The 13765-nt window shown below is 38.6% G+C and overlaps 1 protein-coding gene across 4 annotated transcripts in view; it reads left to right on the top strand.

Moving 5' to 3' along the window:
• CEP85L (centrosomal protein 85 like) overlaps positions 1-13765 on the top strand; it is a 142492-nt gene that overhangs the window by 101267 nt on the left and 27460 nt on the right. For all 4 annotated transcript variants that reach the window (XM_026123515.2, XM_026123513.2, XM_064508920.1 and 1 more), the window contains exon 4: positions 6761-6882. In XM_026123515.2, coding sequence (XP_025979300.1) covers positions 6761-6882 — 122 coding nt within the window. The remainder of the gene's footprint in view (positions 1-6760; positions 6883-13765) is intronic.

The following is a 13765-nucleotide window of genomic DNA, read 5'->3' as shown; positions in this document are numbered from 1 at the left end:
ATGCAGATTAAATTGTGAATGCCTGTTAAGTTTGTTCTCCCTGGTAGTATATGGTCTTTACTTTTCAGTTTACATGTCTATATTAAATTTGGATTGTGTTTTGGAATTTTCCCCAAGCTTTGCTGACTTTTGAAACTTCTTTTCATGCTGGCTTTCACTACTTTCTGTTAGTAATGCCAACCTCTCAAAGATAATTCTGTATTTTTCAGTACCTCAACTTTTTTTGATGTTTCAATTTGGATTTTAATTATTTCTTTCTCCTCATTAAAAAGCCCCCAAAGAACCCCATGTATACTGCTGACTGAGTCCAAGGGTACAAGGGTATGATTAGGTATTCTCACCCCCACAACTGATTTAGATTTGCAGAAGTATAGCAAAATGTGATGCAGCCCAGGTGTTGCTGCCAAGAATGTTACCGATGAGATTCTGCTGAGCAGAAACACTGTCACCCTCCAATGGCACTGATGGAGCAGAGTGGAGCAGTAAGCAGGTGGTGGTAAAATGGAGACACCAGAATCGCAGGTAGTTGGTTTTGGAAGGGACTTCTAGAGGTCAGCTGGCCACAGTCACAAGTGGCCCACAAGTCAGGCTTTCTTAATTTCGTCCACAGTCCTGTTTTTACCCATTTGTGAATACTATGCAATGCTTCCTTGTGGCTGTCCTTTCTAGTGCGTTACAGCATCTTTCTGTAAACATGATTCCTTGCCTTACTTTGAAAATGATTTACAACCAAGGCCTGATTCAGCAATTGCAGGCTGCTCTGGCTTTTCCTGCAGGAGAGCCACTAGCCCTGTCTTGCCAAGCTGGCAAGAAAATGGCTGATCTCGTGGGATGCTTAAAAGGAGAAGTCATGCGCTGAAGCACTCAGCCTGATGTCGGGGAGACGTCTGGGTTGGAAGGGATGGGTAAATCCTCCTCCCCTTTCCTTACTTAGGGCACAGAGCAGTTGCAGAGCAAATTGGAGACCGCCGTTCTGCCTTTTGAGAGCTAATCCTTTTCCCATCATGGACGGGGAAATGATAAGAGAGATCTCTGCAATATTAGTGCGTTCAAGTTTTCTGCTGCCATATCCACCTCTTCTTTTCCCTCATCGCCTCGTAGGGTGGTATGAGAAGTGCTGTGTCCCTGAGGCCCAGCCCATGGGGAGGTTCATATTTGTTTGCTCGACTGTTGGTCAAACGAAAGGAACATGTTCTCTTGCCAATGTTGGTTGCACTGATTCTTCACGTTGGGTTAGCTGTGGATGCAGGGGATTATCTTTCTCCAAAATACTAAAAGCTCGTAAAATTCACGGGGTGAAGAATGCTCTCTGCAAAGTGTTTTTTGTGATTGCTCAGGGGACGGCAAGCACTTGGCCAAAAGGGATCATTTGCTTAGCAGAACTTTTGGCTTTCTGCTAGCTGTTAGTAATGGGCTGTGGGAACTTTACCGTTGGAGCTTAGATAATGCTAAATTATTTAGACTACATCTTTTAGAAAAAAAATTAAACATTGCTTTTTTGATGTTGGCCATTGGTGGGGTTTTTTTGGACTTCATGTTTACTATATGATACCTATTATGTGAAATGTTGTCCTAATCTGTGCTGAGATGCTGAACAGTTTAAGGCAGAAGCCATGAGCGTGTTTAGAGAAGATAATTAAAATTAGCATAATTAAAATCCTAGCCATTATTGGTCTAAATTATCCAAATGTTGTTATCGTCTAGTCCAGAGAAGATTATTTTCCCACTGTTAAGAAACGTGATGGAATCCCTCAGCGATGCGTGTTCCAGCAATAAATATTTGCATATAGGCTAGTACAGCAAAGATTATTTTTTTTCCAACAGCAAGCTGTGTCTCAGCAGTGACTTGAAGGCTTGCCAGGTCCTGAAAGTCAAGGCCAAGGCCTTGTCAAAAAACGAGCTAGTGAGGACCTTTGGATGCCACTGTGCAAAGGATACTGTTTTAACTGAGCAGATGTTCTCAGTCCAAGCTTGATATGCCTGGAAGAGGTGCCAGTCGACAAAAATAGTTGTATTTTCTAGGGCAGATAGAAAGGAATGCTGTGTGCTTCAGGCTGGTATTGTTTGTAGTTGCGGAGAAGTCAAGTTGAGTACTTGGAGCTGTGGATGGCTTTCTGTACTTGAATCCTAAAAATGTATCTTGCTCTCACTATTTGGCTTGATGTCCTTAGGAGACCAAATTCTCAGATCTGTTAGTAAGTGGACCACCTGTGTGTTCCCAGACAATTCAAAGCATCTAGAAAGCTGTTGGCAGTAGTCAACACTGTGTGCTCATAAATGAGTGAAGTGTCTTGTTATTCTGGGCAGTGCTGAGAAGTATTTTTAGCTCCCCCCCGCCTTTTTTCTCCTCCTAATTGCTGAAGCATGGTATCAGAAACAATATTTTTTGTCTGTTTGGAGCGATGAATTGAAGCACATAGCTAATAGAGATAACACAAAATTACGCTCTCTATGTTGTATGTGTATATACAACATGTATATGCTCTGTAAGATTGGATGTATTCCAAAGTCAAAAACATTTTGGTCAGTCAGCTAAGCAGACCTTATATCCTACAGATATTTTTTAAAACCTGTTGTTAGCATCTGATTGGCAAAATTCTTAACTTTGCTCTTTAGCAGCCTTAATATTTCATTGACTTCTGCATAGTCATTTATTGTGCTGAATTTGAAGGGTTTCTTTTTAATTTAGTGCAAACTATTAAGTTTGCATATGTGCTAGATTTAAGTAATGGGCTTGCTTTGAAGAATTTTGCTAGAGAAACCACTGGTGGCTTCCAAATCAGCTAGGTAATTATGAACCCATCTGTCTTTAATCTTCTCCCATCCATGTCTTCACTCGCTTGCTTTTCTGAAGAAAGTTCATTTTTATATCTCAGTCTTAAAGACAAAGCTCAGCATGTTCAATAAACGGGAAGATTTGTCTTTAAAAAGACATATATTTGCTGTTCATCATATCAGACTGTTGAGGTATTTTGGGTGAAGATGGAATTTCTAGCTCTGAGAAGCAAGGAAAAATGAGCAAGTATCTAGTCCAGCTGGATTTAGGACTATTTCTTTCTCTTTTTTGACTGTAGCCCAAGGATATTGAATTGAATATAGAAAAGCATTTAGCACTATGGTGGAAGAATAAGCAAAGGAAAAATTTTCATGACACAAAGTACAGTGGTAGCTGCTGATGTTGTTGCTTTACTGCATGGCATGACATGTATGACTAAGGGAGACTTTCACTGAAACGGTTTTGTATTGGTACATATTACTTCAACCAGTGACATGGGTAACTTTAACACAGAAGACTGCGTGACAATCCTAAGGTATTTTGTAAGCACCAAAGACTACTTTAAAGTTATCTGGCTTAAATTCACAGACCCAGGTTAGGTTAATTTTAGATCAAGAGATCCTCAAATGCTTTATCTTTCATAGGTTTTATTAGACCACTTCCCAAACCAAAAAAGGTGAGGGTGGTATCACAAATTTAGGATTTTGTTATGATATTAATATTGATCGTCGTGCATGAAGAATAATGCAAGGGAACTGTTAAATCAGTCTCAAAGGTCACCAGATTTGTTGCAGACCTTAATCCAAGCAGCACTTTGCCCTTTCCCTTCCTCACTTCCCAGTTGAGTGCGGTACCATCTCTAACATAACTTCCTTGAATGAGCATAGTAATTAATGGACTTACTTACTAGAAATTGCAGGCGTGACAAGTTTTATTCTCACAAAACTTTCAAACAAGGCATATGTTGTGCTGAGACCCTTTTTCTAGGCAGGTCATTTGGGAGAATTTTCAAATGCCTTCTGTTTCATTTTGCTTGTGGGACGTAATCATGAATGTGCATAGAGCGAGCAAGATTATGATTTAGGTCAAAGTGAATGAAATTAACCATTTTAGAATAAAATTTGCTTTTAATATTTCTTCACATTCTATTTTCCCTCAAAAAGTAGAATATAATATAGTTTCTAAGAAAAACATCATTTATAACAAATTTTACTATTAAAGCTATCCACTTTGTTAAGCAAAAGAAGTATTCCCTGAAGTGAAAGAACTGGACTTGTCGGGATTTTTTTTTGTTATAGTCTTAAAAGACTTTAGAACTAGTAGATCTTGTCATCTTATACCTAGTTTTAAGTTAAAAATTAAAAGAGGGAAAATGTGTTTCTGCTTTTTCAGCTCCATTTTATCAATTTTTATTGAGCTAGGGATTGAAATAAACAGAACTAAATAGGAAAAAAATATTCTCTTTGAACCTACGGAAGGTAGCACAGCTGTCAGAAGTTGGTTCATGACTTCAGCATGGTGGGATTCTATGCTTTAGCCTAGGATTTCTCTCTGTTCAATGTTATAATTCCCATTAAAGCTTTGACAAGAAGCATGTACTAACTGAATGTTATTTATCTAATTTTCGTAGCTGATGATATGCCCTGTTATTAATATAGATTATCATAATTTCAAATGCAGTTTAAAACTACAAGTAAAAAAGTAAAAATGTTCTGTCTTAGGAAGTCTGTTTTAACTTTTTAAAACGGTTTTAGGCATGTTTTCACTGTCTTCTCCTGTGTCTTCTGAAAACGTGAAAAGAAAAAATTAGGCCAGGATGAACCCTAGATAATAAAAACCAGGAGAAATCTTTCTTCCAATGATTAAAGAAACTGGTGGAAGATGAGAAGTTACACTGTGGCGCTTTATTCCGGGATACTGCAGTCTGATCACAGAAGATCTAACATAGATCTTCCCTCACTTGGCTTCCCAATACAGATATCAGGCATCTCTACCTGACCTTCTGTGCTTGTGGTTCAGGAACCTGGGTCCCTTGGCTTTGCCTCCCTCCTGCAAGACCTGAAGACGAATCAGTAGCTGTAGAAGCTTGATCAAATTAAATTAGATCACACTTAACCATTGTGTCATTTTGGAAAAGCTCTGTCTCAATAACCAACTTGAAAAAGAACCAGTTCCTTGAAAGACTTTAGGACTATAGGACAGTATTCCTGCTCTTCCTTATCTAAAACTTGAAAAATGTAGGCACATGATCATTTTGGGGGGATGCTGATGTGGTCTTAGCTGAATGGAAAGGTCTTCTAACTTGTGCAGATATTTACGAGTTAATTGTCAAAGCTTGAACAAGCCAAGTAAGTGCTATCGTCACCATGGATAAATAGACACCTCCAGCAGGAAAGTGATCCTATCCATTTTCATACGGATACGTATCGGTTTTGAGATAAACTGAGTTGCCCTCTAGTGATGTGTTTCTCTCCATCTACTACAATGGGAGTATAGTTGGCTGATTTTAACTTATCTTTCAGGTGTCTACCATCCCTTGTGCCACTAGTTTATAAAAAGTGCAGCATATTAATATGCCTGTCAAAAGTCATTGACCTCATGGGGTACTTCTGAACAACCACCCCTTTATCCATGAGCAAACTAAACATTGATACATGGTGTTACCCTCCTCAAACAAGACAACTTACAAAAATGTTGCTGTTTTGTTTCCAATCCAGAACATCAACTGGAACCTTCATTAAGGTATTTTAATCTTCTTGAAGTGAAAGCCTGTGAACCATACAGGATTACATAAGCTCTATTCCCATTATACAAATTCTTTTCCATTTTGTGTCTGAACTAAACATCAGGCTTTTCATGTGTAAAACGAACACAATTTGTGAATGGTCTGAATCTTGTAGAACAGAAACCTTTAGAAATAATAAGAAAAAAGGGGTGGGGGGGAATGAAGGTGCTAATGGCTACTTAATTATACCATAGCACAAATAGAGCAGGCCTTCCTGGAGCTTTGGTGAAAACATGATAATAGAAAAATAAGACCAGAAAGGCCTTAAAGTGGGCAGGAATACCTTTATATGTATTATTTTAAACAGATGTTTGTTTGGCTTGCTCTGAAAACCTACTGAGAGGAGACCCAACAGCCTTCCCAGCAGTCTGCTTTAGTATTTCACAGTCCTTAGAGTTAGAAGGTTTTCTTATTATACAATTACATCTTTTCCTGAAGTAATGATCTGTAATGAAACACCATGTTCCAGCTCAGTTTTTTCACATGCAAAATAGAACTTCGTAATACTTTTTACAAGCCATATTCCTGATTAAATATCCCATTTTGTTGTTTACTTTTCTTCTAAAGCATGTTTCTGTTGGATCATGCTCAATTTGACTGTAATCTTCAGATCAGTTTGCAGAGAGTCGTGCAGCGTGGTTATGTGAAGATGAATGGAAAGCCTGAAATCTGTTACTTGTGAAGCTTTTATTCTTGAAAGCAGTTAGAATTATATTTCCACATTCTGTATTTAAAATGTATGTGCATTTAGAGAATTTCTTGTCTCCTGTATGCTAAAGTTCCAGGGGAGAGTCCAAGTAGTACGGTGTTATCTGCACACATTGGCAGGCCTGCAGCTATCAAGCTCTCTTGTGTAGAACTAAAAAAATTGTAGCGGGATCTGAACATTCAGTGGTGTTTGCCTTAGTTATGTGTTTGAATCCTGGATGAGCTGTTCATCTCAAACAGCTTTCGGAGCTATGAATTCATTTGTAGAAAAATGATAAAGTAATTTTTAAATTGGTGACACTAGACTAAAATGTGTTTAAATAAAGTTTGATTGTTTCAAATAAGCTTGTTTTATATAAAGCAAAACTGGATAAATTGCAAAACAAGTGTTACATTTCTGATGCAAGAAACTACTTTGTGAATTCCATAATATCTAGGGCATTGCTAACGATTACTGTTTTGGAGATTAACTGTACAATTATCTTGCGCAGGTGCTGACTGGAACATCTCGTCAGAGTTACCCAGCTACCAGCTATCAGGACTTCAGCAACTGGGAATCGCTAATGAAAATAAAAGAAGGGCTGCTAAGGCAGAAGGAGATTGTCATTGATCGGTGAGTAACCTGCTGTGGCTGCATTGACTAGACCCAAAAGCTATGACATTAAAATTGACTTTTAGGAGAGCTGTTTATTCAGGAAAGTGTTTAGGTTTCAGGCCAGCAAATATTTATGCACAAATATGTGGGACCTAGTCCTTGCGAGGTGGTAAGACTGGCTAAAAGTCTTTTAGAAAGTTGGATATTTGTTTCGGGGTTTCGTGCCTTTGCAATGGAAAAGGGAGGGTGAGACCGATAGCCAGTTGTGCTGTCGGCTTACCCAACTTAGCTTCTTGAAAGTCTGGGGATTCGTGCCAGACATCTTCCTGCTTGTGCTGGTCTTTGGAGGTGACCGGCAGGATGAGACTTGGTAAATTGCATTGCACCAATTTTTCATTTCCATGACAAGTAGAGAAATGCACTATATTTGAAACCAGTTGATAAAGCTTTGAGAAAGTGGTCTTTGCAGAAACGTGAAAGTGGTCTTTGCAGAAACGTGAAAGTGGTAAAATCCTACTCAAATGCTTATACAAGTTATTCAGCTAGAAAATCCACTATGTATATGTCAATAAATACTTTGTTTCGTGCTGAAATTGCTGTCAGTCTGAAATAGGCTATGGCAGCAACTAACAGCTGAAAGTTTCTGGTACATCTGAAGTAATTCCTGGAGTTCTTGATGTTTAGATGGAATGAAGCCTTGGTGAGGAAAATATTTTTTTTTTTCTTTTTAATAACCTCATCCTAATGAAGCTTATACTAAAGATGTCATCAAGAGCTGCATTAGAACATCTAAGAAGGACGTCTTTATAATTGACATAACTACAGTTTGGCTTAGTCTATGCTTTAATAATAAACTCTTGGCTCGTGGCTCAAAGAGGAGTGGCTGTTTTCATCTTGAAATAGTTGTGCCCTCTTATTGATGCTTCGCTCTACAGCATGAGAAGCACTGTGTAAAGTAGGTAGGTTAATCACAGGAATGATAGACATCTGTTGTGAAGGTTTTTATAGTTCTATCTAATAGTTCCTCTCATTTAATGGGTGGAAGTAGATAACTTGGGTGTAATTTACTTCGAGATCAGGAGGATTATGCTTGTGTACAATCTGTTTCATTGGGCTGTGTCATCTCAGCCTTCCTGATTGTTACAGAATGGAAAAACATGATCTTTGCTAAATTGAGAGAGGATCAGGTAAGAATGTGGTGGTTTAAAATCTACCATGTGCTAGGGTTTATAGATGAGCTTTGGAGACATCACCTAGAATCCTAGGCCCTACTTGTAGGCTGTTGGTGAATAAAAAGGCGCAGGTTATGGAAGAACCAAGAGCTGTAATGACCTGCAATAGAGCAAGGAATTGTTCAGGTTTAACGCGCTTCACAGTTGTGAGCTGCGGTGGCTGAGATGTGGGCACACCATCCTGCTCTGCTGCAGAGGTGGTGATTTCCCAAAGGGATAAACAGTTGAAACAGAAACATCCTCAGCTGTTGCAGAGAGCTCCTCTGTCAGAGCCTTTTGATCGGCTGCTTTGGGGCTGTCTAAATTACAGCAGTTTTTCCAGGCTCACTATACCAGTAGTAGTGCTGTAAAACCTGCAGCCTGCCTCTCGGTGCCCAGGCTGTCACCAGTGTTTGTAAGCATGCCGCCCATGGTGGCTAGGGCTGCCTTTGTCTCTGCCGGGCACGTATCATCCTCTATGTGAAGGTTTGTTATGCAATGGCAGCTAAAACTTCAGCTCACATTATTCTTCTCACACTGAAAATGTGTTTTCAGCCAAAGGTGAAGTTTCATTTGACTGAAGTGACAGTTTGCACCCTAGTTACCTGCTCATGTTACTTGATACTGTCCGTACCCAGGAAGAAGAGCTATTTCTTGATATCCAATGGCAATGTGTTAGTTCCTTTTTCTGGAAGACATACTTTTATATGACTTAGTGATAGAGAATACAGTTCTCTCTGGATTTCTTACAGAAGTCAGTTGAGGAGATTGCTTTTCATTCAGCTGAAAAGACAGAATTCATTTGGGGAGCTATTGAAGTGAATAAAGACCAGTTAGTGATCTTGCATTCATTTGCTTTGAGTAGACCCCCTCAGTGTTAGCATTAAGCCCATTGTAAATTACAGTAATGCAGTTTAACCATACACTACAGAAAAGGCTCTTTTGTGAATAGTGAGCCTTCATTTTGGCAAAATACTTGCCTTAAAAGTAATGATTTGAAAAAGAAATAAAATCTATCTTAAGTAGATAAGTTGTGATATTTTAAATTAGTACAAAACAATGTTGCATATTTAGAAAGATTTTTACAACAGATTTTATTTCATGATTTTTTTAAAAAAGAGGGTATGGTCTTCTACAACAAATAAAAATATTGTTGGTTCCACTCATGGAGAAAATAAAATATGGTTGCTGTCTAAAAACCTAGAAATAGAACACTATTGTAAAGCACTAGTGTTGTATTGTATTTATTACTACATTTGATATTCATAGTACTTAAGCATGAGTAATATCTTTCTTCAGGACACTAAGTAAAAGCTTCATATTATCCAGGGTTTATAGCTAAGTCACTTAGGGGCACAAGCCATGGCACCGAGAGTTAAGACAGTGTTGAGGAGTAAACATAAGTCTTTTGGCTCCTGATTTTTGAGGACTTGAGCCTACCTTAAACGTCTTTTCAGAATATGACAACTTGGGAATAGCAGCCTAAAATAAATATATAAAAGCCTAACATTGCTAAGATTCGGTTAATTATAATTCAAGGTGATGGTATTTAAATTGCAGAGTCCATGCTTTGAGGAAGTGAAGGAGCGATTCTTCTGTTGAGTGAGGTTTCGATAATAGATGTTTTGCTGAAATATCCCTTCACATGCGGTTCTTATGGAGGTTTAAAAGTTTTGGTTTCTTGAAATCATGTCTGATGTTGAATTTACAAACGGGTAACTGGAGGATGTCAGCAAGCCTGCTTTAATTCTGAAGAGGAAAGAAACTTGGGAGGGACAGATGAATCTGTCGGGAAACTGGAGGAACGCTATAGCATCCTGCTTGTGACCATCCAAGGAGGGTGCTCCAAACCCAGCTGTTAGCTGTTGACAGGTACAAGGAAAAGCTTAATGAAAAGAAATATACTGGAAACGCCCTTATCTTGCTCTTGTCACCAGCTGCGATTTCAACCGTAAGGTCGTTATCAAGTGTGTTTAGGTTAAAACACCCTCTTCTGTTGTTGCATATTGCACCAGGGCACCAGTAATCCGGGAGGTGAAAGAGATGGACGTCACTTTGCACCATGGGCCTTGTTCTGCACAGTGATCCCCAAGCCAGCTCATACGCAGGCCCTGGAGCTTGGGGCATAACAGCCTCCCTAAGCTGTTCTACCTTTATTTATTTATTGTTATTTTAAAGGGGGTGGGGGGGAGGAGGAGGAAAAAGAAACAGAAACCTGCTGCCGGCCTCCCTTCTTTCTCACATTATGATAAAAAGGCAACAAAAGTCTAGCCCTTCTGGATTAGATTACTAAACTTCCTTGTTTTACATCTGCAGTCTAACAGTTTTGAATAGCTGCAAACAAGTTCAAAGCGTTGTTAAAAAGATGCAGGGAATACTACTTGGTATGTACATCAGCATACTTGAATAGCTTTTTGTGTCACTGGAAACCGAAAGCCATGAATATAATTTTAAAAAAACCCAGGCAGACACTTGCATTTGTGAAATATAATGAGTAGCTTCATTTTTTATTGTATACACTGTGTTGAACATCAGATTTACAAATAGATTGGTTAAAAACAATATGACTTGTGTAGTCTGCTTATTTTAAGCACAGATGACATAATAGCGTAAATGGCTGGGTATGAGAGTGGTTTTGTTTCGCGGTATAAAGCTACTCTAGAGATCCCTGCCAAATTAACTGATGAGATTGCAGTGTGTTTTTAAGTCTGCTCTAAAAGATGGGATTCTGACCCTACTTTTAGAGAGGGAAAATGTGGTGTGATGAAGGAAGCCTTGCATGTGTGTGCACACAAACGCAACTGCCTCCTGAGAGGTGTGTCATGGGCTTTTTCTACATAAGGTCTGTGGGTGCAGGCTGTGAATAAGGACTTAAGGATTTGGCGGTTACAGGAATCTGCAGCTGTAAAACTTATTACTAGAATGTCTGTCACCCACTGTACAAAATAATTGGATTATTTCATTGCCTTACTACTTCAGTAGTTTAATATGTAACACTACATTATATTTAGCACCAGAGGGAGCCAGCAGTGTTTGTATTGGTTTAGTAAATTATAGTGTGACACTTCAATTCTTTGTGTTGCTTCTCTGTTCAGTACACTAGCAATACTGAAATTATAATGTTTGGTAAGACTGGGAATGTCTCTCAAGCTGGCCTGCCACTGTAGATGTCTCCAATGTGGTATTGGCACTGCTTGTTTGGCAAGGATTGCACATAGAGGGTATGTGAATAAATGCCAAATACCTGAACATATGACATAAGCTGCTGAGAATAACACAATGTTCTCTTCCAGACAGCTTAGGGGCATTCAGACTGCTTTTTTAGGGAAGGTAGATACAAAAGTTATAATTTTAGTCAATAGCTTTCATTCCTTGGAGCATAATAATTTTTAAAATCTTAAAACAGCTGCTAAATCATTAGCTTTGCATCTACAGAGGAATTGTGTTTAGATGATTTTATTTGGACAGTTGAATTAATTTTCTTTGTCTTTTGTCAAATTGCCCTCTCTTGATTTGTTGATATCAAACTGCATGTATTTTGATAATAATCATGTTACTGCTAATGTAAAGCTGCAATCCTCTTGATTTTTGGGATGCTCTGTTAAGTTCTTCAGTATTAGTATAGCCACTTGAATGACATATTTATGCAGTAATTTCTGAGGAGATCATATTAAAAGCTTTATGCCACCCTGGGTATGAATGAATGCATGTAAAAATGAGTCCTATGCAGGCAGTAAGGCTGTAAGGAACCCTGTCAGAGTATCTTGCTGTGTAAAATATTGTTTGCTCCCAATAATACCTTGAAAAACTTACATTTATCTTTTTCTTAATATCACTAATTGCCTTGATAATTTGTGACTGAGGGTTTTGTATCTTGGGCTAGTGGACTTTCCAGACGATTTTGCTATAGAATGATTATTTTAGCAATTTTAAAATTTCACCTTTTCACAGATGAATACTACTAATATCAATGAAATGGAAATTGTCAACAGGCTTTTGTTAGATTTTATGTAATAGCCTAAGACTTGGCAATAATGAAAGAAAGTAGGGCTAAAAAGGACCTATCTGATCTATCTTCCAAGTCCAAAAGAGGATAAACTATAGCCGTACCATTCCTCATAGATGTTTATATAACCTGTTCATAAAAGCCTTCAATAACAGATGTTCTACCACCTTTCGAGGTTGGATAGTTTGGTGATTTATTAGTTTAAACATAAGAAAACTTTTCCTAATATGTCTCAGTCTTTCCTCATAGGTCATGTTTTCTAGACCTCTGGTAGCTTTCATTATTCTTTGGACTCTCTCCAAGTGATTCGCATCTTGCCTGAAGTGTCCAAATAGGACAGTTGAGGCCTCCCTTCTGCTGCGTGTTGGTGCATGGTACAGGCCATCCTTCTGCGATGATTGCTTTTTTTGCAACACAACGTTGTTGACTTGCATTTAGTTGTGATCAGTTGTAATCCCAGATCGTTTCCTGTGGAGCTGCTGCTGAGCTGCTTTCTATTCTGTAGATCTATTTATTTTTTTAAGAAAGTTCTTGTTTTGGGCAGAATTGAAAGCAGTGGGGGAAATGCGGGACTTGCTTCATGTTTGTTGTGTCAGGAGATTGCACAAGTTGAAAAACTCCTGCAGTGGGAGGGAGGGTGCAGTCCTTTCTGAGCAGACAGCTGTATCCATATCCCACTCTGCTCTCACTCTGCTTGACTAAATAGCAGAAAACATTTGATAAAGTACAGTACAGTTGTTGACTATGCTTTTGACTGGCCTCCCTGAACTTCACCACTAACTGACCTTCCAGGGGTCAGACTAGCATTTCAAGCTTCTGTGCAATTTGGAAAAATGGTCAGTTAAAAAAAAAAATAGCAATCCATCCAGAGCAGAGATTGCCTCCTGACGCCACCAGAAGTGGTGTTCCCATCTGCTTGTCAAGACGAACTTCTCGTGTGACTGGTAGAAAGGTAGCATTTGCTTTGAACCACAGATATTTGAGGTGCCTTGCAAGAAAACCAGACTTTACTGCATAAGAAAGCTGGGACCATTTTCATTCCCGAGCTTTAGTGATTTCAGCATTCGTTGGCCTTTTTATCTTCTGAGTTACGGAAAATGTGTTTGCATTGTTTTTAGGACTGATCTCTCTCCCTATCAGTACTCTGCACGTTTGGACTTGTCTCCCAAGAGATCATGCCTTTAAAACAAAGGGATATGAAAATTAGTATCCAATTTCTTAAGCAACAAAACAAAGCAGGATACCTCTAACTGGGGTGTGGACTAAGAGATATTTGTGCTACAGAAGGACACATATTATATTATACTTTATGTCGTGATTCTGAGGAAATCTGTTGAGGCATTTTCACCTAAAGCAACTACTTCTCTGTAACTCATGATCTTTGAAGGTGAGCATCATTTGTCATTTTATTTATTACAAAGTTAGCAATGTCTGTTTTCTGATGGAAAAAGCTCTCTTCTAAAGTCCTTGAAGTGTTCAAAGATATTAGACCTTTTTCTTGAGCGTATGACTCTTAAACTTAAATGAGTGTAAATTTAAAAGCTTTGGGGGAGGAAGTGCTTCTCTGGCAGACATGGGTTTGTAAAAACTCTTTCATGTTAGAATCAATGAATGGTAAGATGGATTAATAGGGAACAGATTAGTTGGTCCCATGTTTCAGGTAATGCAGTTTATTTCCAGCTGA

Source organism: Dromaius novaehollandiae, chromosome 3 (assembly GCF_036370855.1).
Source record: "Dromaius novaehollandiae isolate bDroNov1 chromosome 3, bDroNov1.hap1, whole genome shotgun sequence".
NCBI lineage: Eukaryota > Metazoa > Chordata > Aves > Casuariiformes > Dromaiidae > Dromaius > Dromaius novaehollandiae.
The sequence above is the reverse complement of the archived record's forward strand: the minus strand, read 5'-3'. Positions and strand labels throughout refer to the sequence as shown.